Source organism: Asterias rubens, chromosome 8 (assembly GCF_902459465.1).
Source record: "Asterias rubens chromosome 8, eAstRub1.3, whole genome shotgun sequence".
Classification (NCBI taxonomy): domain Eukaryota; kingdom Metazoa; phylum Echinodermata; class Asteroidea; order Forcipulatida; family Asteriidae; genus Asterias; species Asterias rubens.
The window spans coordinates 8362932-8387109 of NC_047069.1; the positions used below are offsets into that span (position 1 = coordinate 8362932).

The following is a 24178-nucleotide window of genomic DNA, read 5'->3' on the forward strand; positions in this document are numbered from 1 at the left end:
TAATCCAAATGAAGGTCAGGAAAAACGGATGGGCTTTATATCCCCCGGATGAGGTAATGTCTATTATTAGCTCCTTTGTGAATGAGTATCCCTGGATGTGGGGATTCCCCAATTTAAATCCCAGACTTGACATTAGAAGAACATTAATGTTAAACGTGTTATAACTGTCTTCATGGCAGCAAATACAACGAACCAAACTATAGAGGGTGGGAATTAATGTATTTTTTTTTTTCAAATCAACGATTTCAAACCTCCAAAGGTATATTCTGAAACATGATTAACTCTTTGCGAAATTTGTTGGATGAACCAATAAATTATTCTCTAAAAAACAAATTTAAGAATGAGTTTTTGCAAACTTAGGCCTACTAATACTTAATGGTCTGTTCCGTTTTTTTGTTTTTTTTTGCAACTGCCAGCTAACCTGATGAAAGAGTGGAGAGTAGTCTAATCTCTCGAACATCTCTTTAAATATCATAAACCTTTACTGTCTTAACATTCATACAAACCTGATGGGGGCATCACCGGTGTCCTTTCCTCCTGGATGATCTGCTCTCTCTCTCTCCTTTCGTAGTATTTCGTCGTCTTTACTTTTGTTTACCCTTTTCGTGTTCGCAGCGCTCAGAAATACGTGGTTTATGGGGTTACTTGCAATGAGCTCTATCTATTAAGTTTATTGACTTAAGAGCATGTTGATATTCAGATGTGATGTATGGCATATATAAGACATGTAAAACAAACAAATTTAACTTATCTAACTTTATAATCTACGCCCTAATCAATCATTAATCGTCAAATTGATTGGACTTAAATAGTTGACTGCATGATTACTTATAATACTAAGAGCCACAAATTTAAAGCACATCAGCGAAGGGGAAAATGGCATAATCTTTATTTATTTATTAATAAATTTGTATTTAGTTTATTAATATTATTATTATATATGTTTGGGGAGAGGGAGGGGTTAGAAGTTATTAAATAATGAAAACAAAATCTGAAAAATTATTGGTGATTTCTATGAGTTAGGTTTTTACGTTTCCAAGTGATACACTGTTTTGACATTTTATAACCAAGGCAACTATAAACATGACAACTGACGACTTGAAGTATCAAACCCCGACAGTAGTCCCCAAGACTATAGTCTCCAAATTCAAAACATAGTTGGCTTCGACCAATATGCACATCAAGAAATGCCAAGAAACTCTGGAGTCACCTTGAAAACTCTACAAGCAAGTACAACACTAAAAAGTCACCCAACATTTTGAGTTGAGAGGGGGGCAATAAAAGGGGAGGGACTCTGCAAGAGAACGGGTTAGATCTTCTCTTACCATTCGCAGACTTCACCTTGTCTTGAACTTGAATTAGGTCAACTTGCATTATCCGACCTCCACTTTTGCGCTCTATTAATATTATTACTTTTTTAAAGGTAAATAATTATATTTTTTGACCAGCAATAATTTGCGGAGCCATCACAACTCACATAAAAAACACTAGAAGAAACTTTATGAAAACTGTTTAAGATTGCGTTTCCATTCGGGAGGTGAACACACATTTTACGAGCAACAAAACTGTACAATTATCACAGTGGTGAATGAAGTGGAGGTCAGATATACTGCAAAATTGTCTTTACCTTGGTCCTCTGGTGAACTCCAATGTACGTCCACAAACCACATAATCCATAGACTTCTGCAACCGTGTCTTTTGTTTATGGAATACTTAACTTCGTACTGAAAGTTCAACGGTGAATTTTGTGTATAACACTGCTGTTTTAGTCAAAACTATCCGTCCAGTGACAAAACAACGCACAAGGTTCATAGTTCTTGTTCTGCTGGCATTCACCATGACTTGGTCAAGCCTTAGGTGTAGAATAATCACAATTCATAACCTAAATGAATCGGGAGCCATGAAACACAAAGTGGCTGTCTAAAAAAAGATAAAGACAGGTGAAAAATCAAGCCATAACTTAAGCCTTTAGGTACTTTTATCCACAGACTTTTGCAACTGTCTTCGTCAGGAAAAAGCGACGTCCAATCCCACAGAGCTAGGAGATGCGGCCATTGCTTCCCTCCAGACTCTAGTGTGCTATACAGCCAGCTCAAATCTGAATGCCACTTGACTGCAATGCAAATCGATTCGTCACAATGAGCATTTGAAAACACCGCTTAACTCCTTATTTGCATAAACACAGAAGGTATTGTGTGAGGTGGAATTTCTATTACCACCTGGTTTCACGTGTCTGTCTCTGTTTTTTGGGTTTTTTTTGCACGATAGGCTTTTTTTTTGGGGGGGGGGTCATGATATTGGGGAGGCCTGATTTTTTTCTGAGGGTAGTATTTACCCGAGGTAATTAGAATGTGTTTAAATAATTTTGTGTGTTTTCCCTTAACATTGTCGATAGTGGGCAGTGTTCGATTTTGAAATGCCAAAAGTGTTTTAAACGAGAGGGCGGTATTCATCCGTATTTACTTTTTCATCTATCTTTAGCTTCTTTAGAGAGCCACTTTGTGTTTCATGGCTCCCGGGGCTGGATGTGTCATATCAAGAGGTCTCCAGCCAAACTTGTGATATTAATTTTTTGTTGACACGTATCGAAATTTGGCAAGAGGGTATTTTCGGTACGTAGTTGAAGTCATGGTGGGCAAGTAGTTTGCAGAAATCGGACGTGAAAAAAACGTTTTAAAATAATTATTCGCTTTATGCAAATCTTTAGTGAAACGTCACTTTACATATTTATAATTTATGCACGACTTTGGTTGGCTCCGATTATTTGAAAACGTTTATTTTACGTCCGATTTCTGTAAATTACTTGCCCACCATGACTTCAACTACGTACCCAAAATACCCTTTGCCAAATTTCGATGTGTCTACTTTACATGTTCACAACTTTGGCTGGAGCGAAAACATCCAGCCCCGGGAGCCATGAAACACAAAGTGGCTCTCTAAAGAAGCTAAAGACAGATGAAACAAATCAAGCAGTAACTAGAATTATAGCTGAGTGTTAACAAACACAAAGCTGGACGTGTTGTGTTACTTCGATTAAGTGCCTTTAAGCTGATCGAATTTTAAACAGATATTTTATAGGCTAAAGAAGAAACCGAGACCGAGTGCTATGGAGTTTTAGGCGGAAACAAAGACAAATCATTCAACCTAAATATAAATAGTACAAAAATCTCGACGAAAATAAAACCTGTTCCGACAGTACGTCGGAACAGCTAATAAGTATGTGCTTAAAATCGTGATCACAACATGTTTTTATAATTCGTTCATTATCTGCAAAACGCAGAGGGCGCTCTATCATTCAAGTGTATCAGTTTCCGATTACCACAACATGTAATGACAATCACTTTATGTACCCGCAAGTTTACAAAACTTTGTATTATGATCAACACATTGCGAAACTTTAAATATCACTTTCAAACTGAGGTTACCCCATCTAATAAACAGATCAACAGTCAGCACGGGAAAAAAACATTTTTTTCGCTTATTTTTCTTTATTTTTTAAGCAAGCTACTTTCACCTAATTGTTGTGCACGCAACCTGGCACTGGTGCTTATGATCTACACCGCTTCATGACTAGGCACTGCCCTGACTTGACGGAGCCTTCAGGCCCATCAAACATATAATGACAGCTTTGAACATTAAATGTTCATTCTCCGTAGCCAAAGGGGTCGGGGCAATTGTTATTTGATAATTGAGATGTTTTCCTGTTTTCCAATCTTGACCTGAATAAATGTAACTTTTGGTTCCCATGCTCGCAGTGTTTATTCCATGTAACCATGGTGGTATAGTGTAACGGACACACGGAGCAGAGGACAGACCGTTCCAATTGCCCCAAAATCTGTTTGGCATGCATTTTTTTAAGCACACATAATAATTATTATATGCACTTGCATTTCTCAAGTATTTCTTAAAACTTCGCTATTAGTTAAAACTTAATTTGTACAAATCTTATCGAAGAAAAAACAAATTTGGTAGACGTTAGACAAAACGGACCCCCCCCCCCCAACTACGCCCCGCCCCGGCAGTCGCTCATCGTTGACCTTGAGTAACCTCTCCGTTCGTGTTTACCGCAATGCACTCTGGGTTTCAAGATGGCCGCCAGTATAACACACACATGATTGTGACAGCGGATGGAACAGGTAAATATTAAAGAGTCTCTTACAACGATCGTGTAATGTTTTTGCTCTCGATCTGTTTTTCGAATTGTCACCTGAGGTCATGGTTAGTAGTAGGCGGCTTTAGTTTGAAATGTTCTCCATTATCATGGACGATATAGGGCATTACTGTTTTAATGTAGTCGCTCAATTTGACAGTTTGACTCAGAGACCGAGTCCGTGTACTAAAACACTACAGTCATGGCTCAGCCTCAGTGCAGCCTCTCTGGCTGGCTGTGGAGATTCAGAATTCACGTTACCAACCTGTTTTGTTGTGTGCAAAGTAACATACTGACTATTTTGTGTGTGAAGCTATTATTATATACATTGCAGTTGCTAATTATACATAGTCTATATAATTATAAAATATTATAATTATAAATACTTTAGTTTTAAATAGAATTTTAGAAGTTAGAACTACCTACACTAGTAAAAATAAAAAAAAATAGGAAATGTATCCAAAACCAATTGTGAATGTAACTGATCTTTCTGGCTAGATTGTACATTTGCAAATATAATGAATGATGACTGTGTTAAGTATGCATTTTGTTTGGATATTGTTTGTAATTCGTAACTTCAGTCTTCATGCATTGGACTCTCTTGTGGACTTTGAGTTTGACAATGAGTTAGTATTTAAATTTGAGACTGGAGAATAAATTTGCCTTCTTCTTAGATTAAAAACTTTTTCAGTGAAATGACTTACTTACAACTTTACAAAAGGTACGTTGTTATACTATTTTATACTTCATTATTCAGTCCTTTTTTTGTTTACTTTACTTAGACAACTATACTGTACTGATCTGTACTGCTGTACCCTGTAGTCTGTTGATAAAACTGTCATTACTTGCTAAGTTCCTTTTTTTTACAACTCATTTCAAAAACATGACAGTCCACTCTATAGTGTGATGGATCAAGCGATTATTTGTTGATGTTATTAAGCGTTGTGTGGGGAATTTAATAGTAACACTTCTTTATTTGACAGGTACAATGTACTTTGAACTTATGAAACTTCCCTCTCCTACATCTGTCACTGACTTAGGATTTCTTCTCGTATGTTACTTTCACAGACAATTTTGAACTACATCGGTGTAGCTCGGACCTGGTCAGCACACCATTGTGACGATACTAAAGATATGGATAGATTTGCAGAACTCTCAGGAAGATGGTAAGTTAACAAAAAAGTCACAAAACGAAAATCAAACTACCCAACATGCCCTGACATGCTAGAATTGATTATTAAACCTATTCATTTATATTTTGTATTCTTTTCTCTTACAGACATCAAACTTGGAAGAGGCCATTCAGACGGCTGAGGTGTGTATGATATAATTGAGCAATAAGCATTTAATAATAATTAATTTTTATATAGCGCTCGCTTTATCACGGCCATATATTTCATTCGTTAAACCTCAACTCCCTAGGGAATATATAGCTGGTGCTGCGAGTTACGGTGCTCCAAGCTAATCATTCACATAAACCATCTCTGCCCTCACAGTACCCATTTTACCTTTGAGTGGAGAGAAGCAATGGTTAAGTGTCTTGCTATAGGACACAAGTGTCATGACCGTGATTCGAACCCACATCCCAATGACTTAACCACCAGAACTTGAGTCCGATGCTCTTATCCGCTCTGCCACGACACCCTCACTTAATTAAATTAATTAAATCTAGGTGTGTTGGGATCTCACAAAGGCACCACTCAAAGTGTAACTTTTAGCAAAGACAATTCATGGTGTTTATACCGTGATGGTTTGAAACTTCTTTCTTACTTTATCTGTGATTTATATTGCTTTTATAGGATCTGTGTTATGTTTGGTTTTTGGAACCCATCAAATGTGTCAATTATATAGACCATGTGAACTTTGTTTACAATAAGTGTGACCTTGTGCATTCTTTGAGTATTCTGGCAGGCAAGATACTACACTGGTCATATGGGAAAGTTAATATTTTGTGTCATAATTTCCACATAAATTCAGGAATTATGAAAGCTGGACACGTTTTGAGATGTGCCCCCTTTCCTCATATCATCAGTTGATAAGAATTATATAGTGCAATCTCCAAAAAATATAAGATTTTATGTTTTCTTCCATTAGGCTGTGTACAAATCGTGCCTGCAGGAAGTCCATGCTCTGTGGCGCTTTTGTAAACATGTGATGTCACAGGTCACATCGTCTTTTGGCTGGAATCTGGATAAATCTGTTGTGATTACATCATCTGATGCTAAAACAGTATCGCTATAATTGTATTGTCTTTTCAGGCCATTTTACATCATGCGGAACACAAGCCTACAAAGCCCAGGACTATAGGAAACAGCAAATGGTAAGTGAGAGCTACTTTAATTAATCAAAGAGATTGATTGTAAAACATGGTTTCATAAATCCAGGGCTTGAAGTAACTGCTGGCCAAACCTAGTAACTCCAGCAGTAACTCAAAAACTCAACAATTCTTGCAGTCCTGTGTTTTCCGAGCACATACTTTAAATTTACTAATGTACACTTTTCAGTTTCAAACCTCCTTGTATTCAGAATCAAAGCAAGTACACAACAATCAATATAAGGTCTTGTGGTACAATGTAGGTACAATCCTGATTCTAGCGTTGACTTTTCTTAAAAAATTCAAGCCCTGATATTGAAGCATAACTTTTTTTATTAGAGTTGTTCAGAATGTTCTTAATCCTTACCCTTCCAAATCCTTCTATATGACGTACCCTCTTTGCCGAAATGAAAGATTCACAAGGACTGAGGGCTGTAGGCCCAAATAGCAATTGCTTATCACTGTGTCAGGCATTCACACGTTATCCTAGAATCCAAATAGTTTGCCTGGAATGACAGGAGAGGAGGATAGTGGAGGGAGGGATGAGGTCACCTTTAGGCAAAAGCATTAAGAGTTTACTTCTACAATTCAAATTAAAAATCAGCTTTTCCTCATGTACTGATTATTTCTACAGGAAGTCATTGCATCACAGACTTCATGAGTTGTACTCAGAAGAATGCGGTAAACCTCCTAGCAATAAGGTGAGAACTACTCAGTGTATATAACACGTAGAGTTATGTACAAGAACTAGAGGGCGCAATGGTGATGCTTCTTGCACAAATGCGACGGGACCGCAAGGAGACACGCCCGTGCCATTCTGTACGCGGGTTGAATATGAAACACATGTTGGAGTTTTGTTTTTATGGAACGCTACATGTTGCTGTTTTTTCAACTTACAAAATGTCCGCACAAACACACGCTAAGCAATGCCTGTTTTGTCAACTTAGAAAATGGCCGCCTGCGTGCATGCCGGGTCGCGTATATAGGCCAGTGTGCCCTCTAGTTCTTATTTATAACTCTATGATCTAACATAATCATTCACCATTATCCCTAATCTATGTCACTGTCATTACCTACACGTAATGCTCTTTCTTTGGAAGTTATGAATTAAGGATAGCAACACATAGACAATTTGATTTTATGTAATATTGTTTGTGAGATTTAATGTCTTCTCCTTGTTTTTCGGTCATAGAATTGGAAAAAATTACAAATAAGTTTGTTGTGCTTGTTCTTTCACAGCATCTCAAGACAGGGGTTCATCTTTTGGACAAGTTAGCCAAGAGAGAAAAACTAACATGTCTTATAGTGAGTCTTGGTAGTCAGGGCTACTCCTTGATGCTGCGTGGAGAAAATGGTGCAGGTAAGAGCTGCTTTTCAAAGCAGAAAATAACGCTTAACCATTTCTACTTAGCAAAAAATGAACAGGATACTAGTCACAAATTGTACATGTGACATGGTATTTGAGCTGGTAACCTTCTTCTAGCAAGCATAATTTTGTTGGGCTTAGCTACTTTGAGTGCTTAAGCAACAGTCCTACTGTTTATAGAAAATGAATCCATATTACTCGTCACAAGGCATACTTAACCCTTTAGAAACTGTAGCGGCCACAAGCGACTTGTACCCATAATGCCCATAGCAGTCGCAAACTGCTGCTACACATCACACCAGTCGAACTGTTTGCTGCATATTTGGTACAAGATGTATCATCCATCAATTATCGTCAGTCACAGTGACCAAAATGGAAATCAGTTTGAGTGTTTTCTTGTCTTTATTTGCAGAAACAGAAACAATGAGACTTCCTTATGAGGTAAGAATCTCTTCCTTTATTATTTCCATTAAACCTTCCTACTTTTTTTGCAAATGCCAAAGATGTTGGTGTTACTGTGGCTATTTTGTCAGCTCTAGCAATCTTGGTTGCTATGGCAATGGTGACACTGATCCCAACTTACACAGTGTGTATGGGGCTCTGAGTGACTGAATGGGTCACCCTATAGCCTTCTACAATACGGTATGATTTACCGTCCTGTGGGAAAACCGTCCTGTGATTTACCGTCCTGTGGGAAAACATCCACAGGCTAAACTCAGGTAGATTTTTTGAACCTCCCATCCCAACGTTCTAGTGCAGATGTACAGAAAATCATTAAAAACAAACTGCACAACATATCATGTTGGAAGCTTATCATAGGGTTTACTCTTTGTGAAGTTGTCATTCATCAAGTACTTTGTTTTTGTTTCGGTTTCACAGGAATCAGAGCTTTTAGAATATCTGGATGCAGAAGAGGTAAATATATTCCAAATATTTTAGAAGTTTTAAATCAACACAATGAACCTACTAGTCTACGAGTGTCTGTGGATGATTCAAAACCCAAACACAAGAAAACATGACTGCAATAATGAAATGTATTGCCTGAGGTTACGTCCTTGCTGAGTCTGTCTCAAGTGACAACACAGCACAAACACAGCTCTGTGTGGCAGTCACTAGATGGACATTCCCTTTGTATTGTACACTTGCGGAAAATCCTGTTCTTCAACACTGTAAACAACACAGTACAGACATGTGTGGGTCAATGTATTAATTCAAGTCCCTATATTAGGTAGATCTCCTATGTTCTCGGGTCTACACTTCATATGTAGCGTTAAAAACATACTGTGTACAGTACAAAAGACACCCTAAGTTACAGATTGTTAGTCAGAAAGTTCACAATGACTTCACTCAACTTGCACCATTGCATGTCTTTTTGAAGTTCAAAAATATTTGAGATCCATTTGAAAAATCAGATGTGTTTTCAATCTGACTTATACTGTGGGTTTTTCTTCTTTCCTCTCAGCTTCCACCAGTTCTGGTAGATCTGTTGGAGAAATCCCAATCCAATATCTTCTACAACGGCTGCGTCATAACTGAAGTGCGTGATTACAGGCAATCTGGTAACGGACATAACTACACCACACGCTATGTGCTGCTCAGACCAACCGCACAGGTAAATAAGCTCACTGCAGTGTTCGATTATAAAAGAGTATCAGTCTTCTGAATTAAACCACAATATTTAATCTTGAACAAATCTGTTTTCTTGTGTATTTTTGGTTTAAATGTTCAATATGTATGCACATCAGGGAATGCTTTCTTTTAATCAGAGTAATGTTTGTGCTCATGAGATAACTATTCCTGTCTTTTCTTTTTCAGACTCTCCTGTGTGACATAAATTCTATTTCAAATGATGGCAACAGGTTTACAAATGTAAGTCAAAGTATTTTGTCTTCACAAATAGCATTTCATTTATCCTGCTGTCCAACCGTTTGATAGCATCCTCTGTGGTATTGATCGGTAGGTAAACTATGCCTGCCTGCAATGTGATATCTTGTGGTGAATGCATGTACACATCTTGCACAGTTAACGCTCATTCTGTGTGCCCATTTAATATCATCCACTGTGGTCTTGAATGATAGATGAACTTTGCCAACCTGCAGTCAGTGCCCAATTACATATAGCTGCTTAAGCAGAAATGGTTGCATAACTAGTTTGTGCTTAGCACAAATAAGCATAAAATCATTCACAGCAGTGCATGCGACATGGTGTTTTGACTGGTAACCTTATCCTGGTAAGCAACACTGTTTTTGAGCCCTGGTTAAAAGTAGTGAATGCATTTACAAAGTACACACATGTACACACTTAGTTCTGCACAGTTGTGACACCAAATACAACACAAGTAGTAGAACGGTCGTAAGTGGTTGGGCAACTTGCTGGAAAGTGTTGCCAAGAGTTGTGAAATAAATGCAGCCTAAATGGGAGCGTTCAGTGTGCTATACAAGGCTTACTTTTCCAGAATGGTTGCATCTCTAATCAACCAGTATTGTTGTTTCTTCTTCCCAGGATGAGAAACTTCATCTTGAGAGCCAGTTACTCCTGGCAACCCAAGAGCCTCTATGCCTTGATCCATCACCAGCTGTAACATGTCTAGAGAATAAGATACATCAGGACAGACATAGATTGAATGGGAGAGCGCTCAAAAGGTAAGAAGATCTTTACATTGTTGGACACACAGGAGTAAAACACAGGTTTTTTTTAATGCAGGTCGCCAGATACACAAGGCCTGAAGGTCACTTCAAGGTGTGGGCTACAATCATTTTTCCAGGGACCGTTGCCACCTACTCCTAGGGCTGAAACAGGGTTACCCCCTTTACAGTTCATACGGATGCAGGCTTGGGTGTCATCAATCAGAAGCCTGGCTGGTAGAGCAGAAAGCACTACCTCCCCAAGTGTCACGACCAGCACTCAAACCCCCTTTTCGTGGACTTGCGTATTTATGACACTGGCTGGAAACAATAATAAACTGCTTTGAATTAAATAACTTAGGATCAGCGATTGTGATTTCCTTTTTGAAATGTCAACAGATGTATGAAGCGGCATTCCCACATCATGAGGGCTCGGCGAGCTGCTCTGAAGACTCTAGCTCCTCCTAAGGAACTTGGCTTACAAGACTTCCTCTGTAAAAGGAAAGACAGGACGCCTGCGGTGCCTGTCAACTTAAAACTCGGCAAAACGGTAAATGTGTTTTCGTAGTGATCTTCCTTAGCAGCGATTCACTGGCCCAATGCTAGTTAAAACAACTAAGGACCAGTCAAAGCCCTTTCTGAGTGGTCCGGCTGGCTAATTCAGTGTTGCAAAGCATTCATATTTCATATGAAATATCATGGTCAGGTTGGTGTTGAGGAATCTTACCTCACTTTCCACCTCTAGAACCCTGGTTCGAATCACATCGGGGCACTTAGTGGGTTTTGGTTTTCAGTCCCCACCTGACAGTTTGAGTTTTCCCTAGAGTAATTCTGTGGGGTTTTCCTGCCACATCTACAACTGGAACTATCTTCCTTCATGTCATTGTTGTTCTCCCCAATTGGGTTCTTGGCTAGTACAGTGATTAAGTTTGCTTTTCTGAGAGCCCTTGGCTTCACATCCAGAATAAATTAAATGAAATGGTGGGAAAAACTGAGAAGTAGCCATCAGACTAGCTCATGGACCTGCTAGCTAGTCACTGAAGAAGTTCAGGCCAAACTCTGTTCCATTCTTGAGAATGAAACCATCTCCTGATTAAAAAATACTGCTTTGCTGTTTTACAAAATTAAACGGAGGGCAAGAAGCAAAACTATAGTCTGGCTCTGTGTGGGCTCCAGAGTTTGTGCTTGCACTAGATAATGTGTACACAGGAATCTAAACAACAATGGCTGTGTTCTTTGCTGCCAATGCTCTTACAGTATGCGGTGTGACAACATGTTACATTCTACCTTATCAAACTGCTTTGTTATTTTGGCTATGTATACGTTGTGCAAAGTATTTTGACATTATATAGCTGATTGTTTTAATTAAATTGTCACTGTTTACCTTATCATCAGTGTGTTGATATGTGGAAGCAGAGAGAGACTGACTATCCTCCTGCAGATATCAGCTTGGTAAGTTCAACTTATTCTATTTAACATCTTCAGTTTATTTTTACAAAGTGTGGCTGCATTTGGTGAACTGTTAACACAAATAGTCTATGTAAATGGCGAGCAGAGCTTCCCATCCATTATTACAGTAAAAAGTGGTTTCATGATGAAAATCCGTGCATACTGATCAAAATGTTGAGTTGTTACACCATTGGTTTCTTTTCAGAACTCGAAGGGAGACTATTACCATGATTGTAAATCCTACTGGATTGTATCTCCACCATGTAGAATTTCAAATCCCACTCATATAGATGGTGTTACCGCAAACCTTTCTAGATTGTATCTCCACCATGTAGAATTTCAAATCCAACTCATGTAGATGGGATACTGCAAATCTTTCTAGATTGTATCTCCACTATGCAAAGTTTCAAATCCAACTACAATGTACATGGTGTTACCCCAAACCTTACTAGATTGTATCTGGGGAAAGATAGACCTATACGTCCAAAAGATTGCTTCACATGAATCACCAATTTCTATTATTATTTATATATCCAGGTTGAACAGCTTTCAAGTTGCCAAGAAAGACCAAGGCCAAGTAGCAACTCATTGGTAAGAAAAAGTCTTACGTAGATAAGCTTTCTGCTTTTCTGATAAAATATTCTGTATTGAAGAACCAGTTTAGTTCAAAGAATCTGTCAAGTACTGAGTTGTCCAAATTGTTCACTTTCAATACATATACATGTAAACGACGAACAAAACAAGGTGTCAAAATTTAAAACAGGGTGTCCAAAAGACACCCTCTGGTTAACACTTTGCACTAATTTGTTTTCTTTCTACACCCCCCCCTTCACCACCATAGGTGGCAACTGTGGAGGAGATTCTAGAAACTGATAGGGGGAATGGTAAGGTGCATTATGCTCGGGTGTCTATCTACCAGCATCAGCTGGATCAGAGCTATGTAGGAGAACTTTATTATGATAGAGACTACAACGTACATGAAGGCAAGAGACCGGGTGTCACGTGCAGGTAAGCAATTGTTCCTTTGGTGTTTTAGGGAAAGGGATCTTAAAAGGGATTGTCTAACAGTGTCAACAATTTAAAGGTCCTACAGAGAATTCCACTTTGACTACTCCGCCCTTCCCCAATATGTGTCTTTATCAATAAGGGAATCAATGTGTGGTGAAGAGGTTTTCAACTAGTGGTTTAAAACTGCGCCGAGGCCTGGACTTGATAATTTTACCGAGACGAAGTCGAGGTAAATTATCAAGAACCAGGCCTCGGCAGGTTTAAACCACGAGTTGAAAACCGATTCAACACACTTTGATTCCCATTCATAAATACCTTTTCGGTCAAAAAAACATCAACACTTTTTGGTCAACAGGTAAAATAAATGCAAAAATTTTAAATATTCAATGATTTCTTTCAACACAACACCCCTCCAGCTATGAAATGGTTGGGCCCTAGGCCCGATCGGGTAAACAACTCCTTATAAGGGAATGATGTGGGCGTACCGCGTATTGCGTGATGTGGCACAACTGTCCCGGCCGTTGCTCTCGACCAGGAATGAAGAAACTGTCTTATACGCACAGGTGCAAGCGCGCGTGTCACGCCCATGTTTCAACACTTTTTACTGGTGTTATATCATCCGTTCAAACAACACCTCGTGATGCCCGTTAGACCAATCAGAATGGATAAACTGTCTTAGGTATTTATGAATGTGTATTAATAACTTGTTTCCTGTGTGCCCCCCCCCTCTTGTAAAGTTGACCTCAAACGCTCTACTCCTCTACCTCTACCTTACCTTGACACCAAGGTGTAACTTCTGTTTTTTAATCCTTCCCCAAGCAGGTTCCCACTTGGCTCTTTCAAGAACGCTGAAATGTAAGTTGATTCCTCATCATTTCCTTCTTTTGAGTATTTTGTTCGTTTGTAAAATATAAATAACCACAGCTCTTGAAAATGATTGCTTGTATTTTTTCCCGGGAAGAAAAAACTTGACTGACACAACGGCGGATGACAGAAAACGCCTTAATCTTGTAGTCAACACTGCTAGATTAATAACTGGTTTATAATTGGGAAAAAATTATGCATTACAGGTTCTAAAGAAATCGAGATCTGTTATTTCAGATAAATTTCCCTAAATGCCACAATTTCTTGCAAACATCAAACTAAGATTTAAATCTTGAATCAAGTATGACGAAGGCATTGCATGAAAGCTATGCTTGCCTTGCGTACACTCATGCACATTTCCATTGTTTAACCTCAGTGATGGTGATGTGTACAAGGGGTCGATAAGGGGTCGATGGTCTAGTGGGGTCGATGTTCTAGTGTGAACATCTGACTTCCTTTTGTTTATTGTGTTATACTATGCAGGTATGATATTGTTCCTACTTCAGTCTTATCTCCAATTTTGTTACCCTTTACAGTGTTTGAATATCCTGAAAATACTACTAAATCATGTTCCGTGTTGGTTAGCCTGTGTACTTGATAAAATAGTCCTACTTTGTTTTAGGATCAAATATCTTGCCTAACAATGTTTTGTGAAGTGCAATAATCATCTCTGGAATTGTGCTGTATAAGAGCTGTCATTATAATACCAAAGTCTTATATAGCGCACGTATCTACCAAACAAGGTACTCAAGGTGCTGAGTATATACAAACTTTCAGAAAGATAGGTTATTGCAGTGATGAATTCTGAGACCCACCTTATAAGGGTTTACAAGGTGCTACGGCGCATTAAGCAGCCACAGCCTGGAACACCGGGGCGAACCCCTTCGCTTTTCGATAAGTGCACTGGGTTCTTTTACATGCGTTACACAACACATGGGAACCAACGGCTTTACGTCCCATCCGAAGGACAAAGCAACAGTTAAGTGTCTTGCTTAAGGACACAAGTGTCACGGCTGGGGATTCAAACCCACACTCTGCTGATCATAAACACCAGAGTTTGAATTCGGTGCTCGTAACCGCTCAGCCACAACACTAGTTATGACTATTATTTGTGAGTATTGGATCTTTATGTTATTTTCGACCCAGGTATTTGCACCAATTTCGAGATCTCTTCACTGAAGAAGGTCGAAGGCAGGTGAAGATCACTAGGATTGTACCCGGACAAAATGCCTACAGTAACAATGCTGCAGCTTCAACAGCAGCAGCGACAGCCTCCCATGGTTCAGCAGGTGCTGCTGCGGGTAACAGCAACACCTCCGTACAGACCTCACTGCAGCAGAATAATAGTAATAATCAAGTTGGACAAGTTGCTGCACAGGTTGCTGCGCATGTTGCTGCACAGACTCCTAGCCAGGCTGCTGGTATTGTTATCAAGGTAAGACTCAACCTTAACACTAGCTTGGCGTACATTGTCTCATAATAACTGCCAAGGGGTAGTAAACACCACCTCTCAACTTGTCCTGTGGGCTACTAAAAATTGCACCTGCCAAGGGGTAGTAAACACCACCTCTCAACTTGTCCTGTGGGCTACTAAAAATTGCACCTGCCAAGGGGTAGTAAACACCACCTCTCAACTTGTCGTGTGGGCTACTAAAAATTGCACCTGCCAAGGGGTAGTAAACACCACCTCTCAACTTGTCGTGTGGGCTACTTAAAATTGCACAGCCAAAGTTTCTCACATTTCTTCCTTTCAGATGTGAATAATTAGTTTATAGAATGTATTAGTTTGTTTTTGAGTGTGTGAATGTAACCTTATTTGACTGTCCCAGGTCAAAATTCCAGTTGAACCTAGTTAACTGGGGTCAACTGGTTCAACTGGATAGTGACCAAACTCGTCCATTTTCCATATTAACCAACTGGTTTGAACTAGGTTTAACTGTGTTCAACTAGGTTGAAATTATAAACCAGTTGGTTTCTGTCCATTTTCCATATTAAACCAACTGGTTTTAACTGTGTTTAACTAGTTTATCAACTGGTTTCAACTAGTTCCAGTTAAACCCAGTTTAACTAGGTTCAACTGGAATTTTGACCTGGGGTAAACTGGTTGTGATCGCTACTATCAATACATTAGAGTGATACATTCAAGCCAATACATGTAATTACTTTGGGCTACTAAAACTTTCATGGGGTACACAGTTTGCTACCCGGGCTCTTTAACGCAAAAATTTTGCTCAAGGCCTGACTACTACATTCATTTCTATTCTCAAACTTCCAATAAACACACCAACCAACCAACCTGTCAAATTAAATTAAACAATTGTCTTTCAGGAAAATTATGAACATTGAATCATGTTTTTTATGTTTGTTTCAATTTGGCAAACTAAGTTTCTTGATAGGGTTTCATACGTTTTTGTTGCAAGTTATTATGCACGCTGTTTGAACTTTGACCTCCACAGGCAGAGCCAGGGCTGTCGGATAGCTCAGCACTCAGACTGTCTTTGTTAAATAACTCAGGAGGCCTTTCCAGTCCTGCAACTTCATTATCAGGTGATTAACACTAGTCACTAGACTATTAAGTAAAAGGGTCTGTAATTGTTTGGTAATGACTCTGAAATGTAATGGTAGTAAAAAAATTGTGGTAAGAAGTACAACAGCTTTGGATGGTATAATGCATTTTGAGAATTATTTCACTTTGTAAATTTGAATGTTGTCAACCTTTTGGTTGTTTTTTATTCAGATTAAAAATAAACCATTAATAATAACTTCAAATTACTCTGGTTATGGAAAAAGACATCACTTTTTATTCCCCAAAAATGTAATATAACAAGGGTTACCACTAATCTAGTACAGGGGACTCACAGCTTAATGTACCTTCCAAAGTGACAAAGCAACTATGGTAAAGTATCTTACTCAATAACACAAGTACCACAACCGGAACTCGAACCCACGCCCTGTCACACAGAGATTTTGAAAGTCCCCAGGAACAACATTTCAACTGAAGTGATTGAAGGTTGGTGGTACACAATTTGCCCAGCACTCCCAGCACTCGTCATGCCTACCTGAAGCTTGCACTTCAGCAACAATGGCCCCATACATAATTAAACATGATTAAATTTGCTAGTCCGCTCGCACTTGGTGGACTTGGTGGACCTTGGCCCACCACTAAAATTGGTCTAGCTAATTAATTAATTAATTATGTTGTTCATTGTTTTTTCCTGACAGCCCATTTGTTTCAAGGTAACACCATTACCCTGGGTGCAGCTCCACAGCAGTCCACTCAACCATCTGTGCCTATCCTTAGTCCACCAATCACTGCTGGACGACACAAAGGCAGACAACCACCTGCATATCTAAATCTATCAAGGTACGATCATTTTGAAGTTGTACAATTTGAGGTCATTTAAATAGCACATACACCTCCCTTAATACTCATGCATGACGTCACCAATCTAACCCAAAATGAGGTCATCGGCGCACGTCACACTACACCCTCAGTACCAGTCACTCGATCCTAGTTGCAGTGGCTGTGCCGATGGACATGTTTTGGGTTAGAATGGTGACGCCATGCATGACTATTAAGAGTGACGTCTAAAGGTGACAATTTGCCGTTACAACAGAAACCATTAATTTTATAATGAAGTAACTGTGCATTTTTAATTATTTGTGTTTACAGAGCAAGTAGTGCCCCTCCAGATTCTGGTTTAATGATGACTTCACCCCAAGGAACCCCAACATCTCTTCCTGTTTCTTCGCCATGTAAGACACTATCTCTAGCTATCAGTCTCCCAATTTACTTTTATTGCTCAAAGTCGTGTTGACCTTGGGTTTACTCATGTTAAAGGTAGCACTTCTCTTGTGGGTATGAAAGTTCAGCAATATATGTCTATATGATTTGAGGCAATGCATGATGAGGTATAAATGAATATTCCATTTGCGGTTTCACCATGTGTATACCTTTTTGCTGCGTATATTTTGTACTTTGGGAACTAGGTCTTGCATTTTATTCTGCTGCTGTACTGCTGCGGAGTAGATTTTGGAAGAAATTGACCAAAAGTCTCAGACTCTTCAGTCTCCTGATACGTTGAGACCACTTAGGAACTCACTCTATGGCAGTGAAGTTAATAACGAGAAATCCCCTTGATTCACTAGGCATAGTCCCAGCCAATTTCATACCTTCCGCCCAGGTAGTAGTTAATAAGTTCTTTTCCGAACCAAGTAGTCTCCAAAAATATACTCAGTGGCAGTATAATAAAAACCAAGACCTAGTTCCCAAAGAACAAACAAACTACATAGCAAAGTAGATATACACATAGTGCATTACCACAAACCGAATATGCAATATACGCTACCAATTCAAAACTGTTTACAAGTCAGGGTCACAAGCACCAGTCTATTATAGATGTCAGCCTCACTATGATTATTTAGTGTTGTACATTAGCCTCACTTTGAGTCCCATAATGAGTGTATTGTTTGATGTGTTGTTTTGTACTCCAGTATCTGGTTCAATGGCTCCACCTCCTACACCACCACCTCCGTCATCCACTCCATCCTTCATCCCCGCCCCGCCCTCTCCAAGTGTACACCCCAACCCGGGGCGTGTCATCACCCCAACCCTGGAGGGTGTGGCCGGGAGGGTGGCCACACCTACTGGGATTGCAAGCGGCCAAATGCCACACAGTGTAGCTGTAACCATAACTATGGCCGGTGGTGGTAGTATTGCAGTGCCTGTATCGATGGGTTTGGTTGGACATTCTCGAACAGGTAGGGATTTCAAGAAAGTTTTCTACATCCATGGAAAGTCAACAGTAATACGTGTTATGCAGCGGTGTTTTGAAAACAGACGGGCGAGTTGAATGTAACAAGGAGTAGCTTAAGCTTAAACCTAGTTTTAACTGAAAAAAAATGTCATAGGATGAAATCCTTGTACCTCTTTCAATGAAGAGAGTGGTAGTAGCGCGTTAAGACTGACTAATCGCTTTGAAAAACTCATTACAATGCAGACTACAATGAATACTTATATTGTCGTATTTTATAGTCCATGATGTATGGGTAAAACAATTCTTGTTATAAAATCATCCTGAATTCAATGCATGTTCATCTGGCATTCTTCATTGGCATGAATGGTTCTGTTTGGAAATCTTATAGCTGATGCCGTTTGATTTGGGGAACAAGCATTAACAAGCTCAGCGCTTTTGGTATTTATGGGAAATCAGTAGGCCAATAGCTTCAAACTTCCATGACGTATGTCGTGATACAACATTTTTGTACTTGGATAATAGCTACACAAACATATGTAACACATTTTGTTTAAATAGACAGTAAAGGCCATTTTAGTTTGTCCACTACTTAGCCTACCCCATTGATATAAACAGTTCAATACAAACGATCCAACAAAATACATCACAAGGAGCGACATCAGATATTTATTTCAGAATTTTTCGAATTGTACCAGATGTGATGCCGTACATTTTTTTGTATTTTCATCTTTTTGTTTTACATATGTGTATTTTGTTTACATTGAAACTTAATAATATGTCTCAATGCACCAAAGTTGTTACTATTGAATTTGTTGTTGTTCATCACCAGGTATTGTTCAGACAGGGGGCAACCTCATTAGTTCTCCCATTAGCGTGATGACGAGTCTGCCAGCTGGGTTTCCAACGGACTTGAACTCAATAACCACAACGACCTCGACCACACCTCCAAGTACAACCACAGCTTCAACACCCACCTCTTCCCCTACACAGGGTAACATTATATCCACACCTGCCGGGCTCCTGACGGGTCCCATCAACATCATCAACGCAGCCCACGGAGGGTTGTTGAGTACCGGGGCGGTCAGCTTATCTGGTGGGGCACAACTCGCTGCTGCTACAGGAATTACATCAGCACGGCTCTCACAGCTTGCCTTGAAGGGACACGGTGGAATCAGAGCACAAGGGCCACTCTCGTTACTTCCGGTTTGAACCTTTTTACTCGTTGATTTGTTAAGTTTTATTTGCAGAGCTTATGATAGTTTGTTGAAGTCAACAGTTTTGACAAACTATTGGTTAGTTGATTAGCATTTGATCAGACCCAGGCCTGCTTTGATCATGTTGACAGCCGCTCTAATTAACAGATTGATTGCACAGTAATATACCATTATCATGTTGCCACCATCTTGGTCAAGTTTCCTGCCTCATATAACAGTAATGAATGCCAGTTTACAAAAAGGAACCAGACAAATTCTTCTTCCAGCCTCGGTTTGGAAAACATTGATTTGAAAGGGAGAAAATCAAGATGGCCGAAACATGATAAAGGTCTATTGAGTACATTGGGAGAACTTGGGATTCTTATGCCATTTGGTTTCTTTTGTTAATATCAAAGCAGGGGCAGCAGACTATTCTTTACAATGCCACTCTGCAGCAACGAATACAGCAGCAACTACAGCAGCAGTACCAGCAACACCTTCAGCAACAGCAGCAGTCAACATCAGCAGCAGCCCAAGCCCAACGGCAAGGCCTAGCAGGCACCAGTGGTGGGCAGCAAACAAGTAGCAATGTGGTAGGCAAGAACACCATTAGTGCAACCCTTGGGTCATCACAAACGGCTGCTGTCCTGTCACAACTCACAGCCATTCAGGTAGAATCAAACAGTAAATCAACCAAGTTTAGGCTCACCTTTCGGCAGTTTACTTCAGCGAAGTTTTTACCAAGGAGGGTTGTCAAAAGAAGTAATTTTTGTACCATCTAAGTTTGTTGCGTGTCAGGGGCTAGTTCAGTGGACCCAAGCTCTTGTGGGTTTGAGGCCTGGTCATGAAACTTGTGCCCTTGATCAAGGCAACTATAATTGCTTTGTAAAAAATTGGGCAGGTAGTGCATTTTGCTCTACATGCCTACACCCTTACGGACTGTGATGGGGGTAACCCTGTTTCAGCCCCAGGAGTAGGTGGCAACGTACCTATGGTGGCAATTGCTTTGGGTTGATAGCCCGTAACAGTTGAGTGTAGCCCTCTCCTTGGAGTGACTGTTCGACCTTGTGATGTTAGGCGATCTAATAGTTGTGAAAGCTTTTTCAAGCAACTTGTTTATATAATTTCTTTTGCTCTGTTGTGATCTTAATTTGACACAGTGGCCACAAGATAGAAACATTCAAATGTACGTACATACAAATAGAAAAGATGAATTGTTATTGTGGAAATACACTCTATACACTGAAGGAACATTTCTATAACAATGCGGTTCAATTTGCCATGCTGAAGTGTTACCAACATGTACGATATGTATTTTCTTAGCACATGTTTGCATAGTTCTATTAACATAGTTCTATTGAGTGTGCATGACGTGCACATGTCGAGCAATAGATAGTGAAGTCATCTGAGAAGGGTCTATTAAATGGATGGAGATCGAATACTGTATAGCATGTGTCGACCTGTGACCTTAATGCTTAAATGTCATGCACTTCCTTTTTGCTTCTATAACATGGTCTACAGGCTAGCCAACTGACCCCTGCCCACCAACAAGCTCTCCATGCACAGCAGCTACAAGCCCAGCTTGCCTACCAGAAACAGCAGCAGCTGCAGCTAAAACAACAGCAGCAGCAAGCACTCCAACAACACGCTAGCAGCAAGGGAAAGAGCAAAAAGCGTACCACACCAACTCCACCAAAGTAACGATGTAGTCATCATGTACTACCGTTAGGGACAAACTGCATCCTTGAAACTTTTCCTGTGACTTTAAATGATTGTGCTGTTTCATCAAACATTTGGTACTGAATTTGGATAATTCTATTTTCCTAATAAAAAAAAAGGTGAATTAAAATAAGACATTCACGGACAATATTTGGTGGCATTATTTGACCAACTGTTCATGCGGTGTCACCAATTTGTGTTGAAAATTTCAGCAATCAAATCCCCCCATACCAGCTGGGTTTGTATAACTACTCAATGCTATATTGAAGATGAATCTTAGTTTTTATTTATTGACGCCTTGCATGCATGTTGAACACAGCAACGATACCACGCTCGCCATTTTTTGGCAGTCAACAGGTAGGTGTGTTAATGCCACATTGCCGATAGGCTATGCGCACTACACTTTAATATGTACACATATGACATTTACTCCTAAAATGGCGCAACCAAGATTATTGTGTAGATGACATCAATTGAACAGGGTCAAATATTGCGGTCAAGTCAACGATCAAAGGGGGAATACATTCCCTTCAATATTTGTTATTGAAAGTTTGTGCAGCATTTATTGTTATAATCAATCAACTCATTTTCAGGGCCATGCAAGAAGTCGGTCAAATGCCTACTTCGGACCTGTATCTACTTAAAACAAAACCTATACATTGTGTCTTTTAAAATCTAAAGATAGTGAACAACAATTACCAAGTTCCACACAAATGGAGTAGATTTTACTTCATCAATGCCAAAACGAATCAAGACAAAGTTGCAACCCTACCCTGAAAATCCCACGACCAAATTGTCAAATTAGAACTGTAAATATTTATAATCAAAAAGTAAGTTAATACCACAGAAAGAAGACCAACGAATCTTTGTTCCTTTTTAGCAAGAGGTTCTTGATACACAAAAGGTGCAATTGGCCCACAAAAGAACCTTAAAATTTTTTACATTGTGAAGACAGAAACGAGGTAGACGATATGCAATGTGCATTAAGTACCTTTTTTACGTGTAGCATATTTTATTTTTTTCTTCTAGAGAACATTGTTATTCTAGTAGTATTTTTCTTAGAACTAATATGCACTATTATATACGTCAATGTGTTTATTATTGTAGATGCAGATTGAATTTATTAATAATCATGACACTCAGTGAAATATGTTGTAATAAGGACAAACATTTTATAGCAATTTTTAACATTTGTTTAAAAAAAAAACAGACGTAGATTCAAGAAAGAATCAATAATGAAAGTGTTAGTACACAGTGTCTTTGTTGGATGAAATCAGTGGACTTTAAGAGCTTTGTTACAAATTGAGGGGCTTAGAACAGTTTAAGAAGTCTGGGATGTTCGTATAAAGCCATGTATTTAAGGTGTGCTTTTCAAAAATACTGATGGAGCCGAAACAAGGGTCAAAGCTGTTATGAAAAGGTCAATTTCACTGAAATACCGCCTTGTTTCACTGGCTGATCGGGGCCCAATGTCATGGCTCTGCTTACCGCTGAAGTCTGTGCTTGCAATCAGCATTTTGCTTGCACGGCAAACACTGAATTTTGATTTTCTGCAGTAGCTGTTCAGGCAAAGAATGCCTAGCACGTGAAGTGCGCAGCCAAAATTCCCTGCTAATCCTAGAAATACGCTTGACGTAAGCGCATAATTCCCTGCTCTGCAAGCGCCGATTCTTTGCTCATGGTAAGCAGAGCCATGACATTGGGCCCTGGTTACTTCAAAAAGGATTTCGGATAGTTTCTTTATGTTAACACAAAGTTTTGAGAGCACTGGTTTTTCGTAGTCTAGATTTCAATTAACATGACGTTTTGTTTGGGAATTTTGATGCATTTTCAAGCAAGTGTAAGTTGAACTTCCTAGCTATCAATGGCTCAGGTCTAGAGATAACCTCTTTCTGCTTGCACGCAAAACTTCTCATTGAAATCTATACTTGAAAAGTCGTTTATTGTTTGTTATAGTGATAACAATAAGGCTCTCTCACAACTATTCTCTTGTGTAGAATTTGAAACTTTGCATAGTGGAAGTGTTGGTTGTGAAAAGAACCCGTTCTAAACAGAACCTGTGGCTAACGACCGTGGTTTCAATCAGTACGCTCCTGAAAACAATCAGAGCATACTGATCGAAACATTGAGTCAACCATCGGTTCTGTTTCAGTACAAACACCACTCAAAGAGATATACTCATAATGGTATTATCGCAAACCTCTCTCAGTTAAACTCTTGGGAGTCTACTGCTCGGTGCGAGACAACTGCTCTCATGACTACGGCCCCGTTAATCTGGCAAGTAGTCAAGAGCCAGCAATGTCATGGAGAGCAGTATAATAACGTGAGATCATGCAAAGCGACAAACATTTGACGACTTTCATACAAGTCTATGGCTCGGGCTATTTTCTTTTTACTTGAAATGACGACATCTAGACACTTGCGATCCAACAAAAACATTGCGTACATTCTATACTGTTGCTTTTTATATTTGTATGCGTCAGGATACATTGATATGAGTGGATGACTAAATAAAATGATTTTAAACGCCATTCTGTGTCCAGTCGAGTTGTGATTTTAATTGAACGGTTAATCAAACAAGTTCTGAAATAGTGCTCTATTAGCCAAACATGATCAATATCTCAAACTGCTCATTATTTTTAAACTGGTGTTTAGAGCTTTGGTTTAATTTCATTTGATACAGCACCTTGTAAGGGTTTACAAGGTTGTGTGGTCCAGTCTGCTTAAACAAGTG

The 24178-nt window shown here is 39.3% G+C and overlaps 1 protein-coding gene across 3 annotated transcripts; it reads left to right on the forward strand.

Annotated features, from left to right (window-relative positions):
* Positions 1 to 4088: 4088 nt before the first annotated feature.
* Positions 4089 to 23975, forward strand: LOC117293624 (transcription factor SPT20 homolog). Of its 3 annotated transcripts, none has more exons than XM_033775994.1 (24): positions 4089 to 4136; positions 5219 to 5316; positions 5430 to 5465; positions 6409 to 6470; positions 7099 to 7165; positions 7704 to 7824; positions 8243 to 8271; positions 8710 to 8745; positions 9293 to 9442; positions 9646 to 9699; positions 10333 to 10472; positions 10854 to 11004; positions 11850 to 11906; positions 12441 to 12494; positions 12745 to 12911; positions 13734 to 13766; positions 14922 to 15210; positions 16232 to 16322; positions 16998 to 17139; positions 17449 to 17531; positions 18270 to 18536; positions 19362 to 19735; positions 20142 to 20396; positions 21247 to 23975. In XM_033775994.1, the coding sequence occupies exons 2-24, from the start codon at positions 5314 to 5316 to the stop codon at positions 21424 to 21426; spliced, it is 2841 nt and encodes a 946-aa protein (XP_033631885.1). In that variant the 5' UTR covers positions 4089 to 4136; positions 5219 to 5313; the 3' UTR covers positions 21427 to 23975. The 3 variants fall into 3 exon arrangements, with proteins under 3 accessions (XP_033631885.1, XP_033631886.1, XP_033631887.1); XM_033775995.1 differs by having other exon boundaries at positions 20145 to 20396; XM_033775996.1 differs by lacking the exon at positions 18270 to 18536.
* Positions 23976 to 24178: the final 203 nt, after the last annotated feature.

Excerpts from the sequence above, each read along its gene's own strand:
- LOC117293624 (XM_033775994.1), top strand. Across the intron at positions 10,473-10,853 it reads AATGGGAGAGCGCTCAAAAG|ATGTATGAAGCGGCATTCCC; the intron begins GTAAGAAGATCT and ends AAATGTCAACAG. Across the intron at positions 19,736-20,141 it reads GGCCACTCTCGTTACTTCCG|CAGGGGCAGCAGACTATTCT; the intron begins GTTTGAACCTTT and ends TTAATATCAAAG.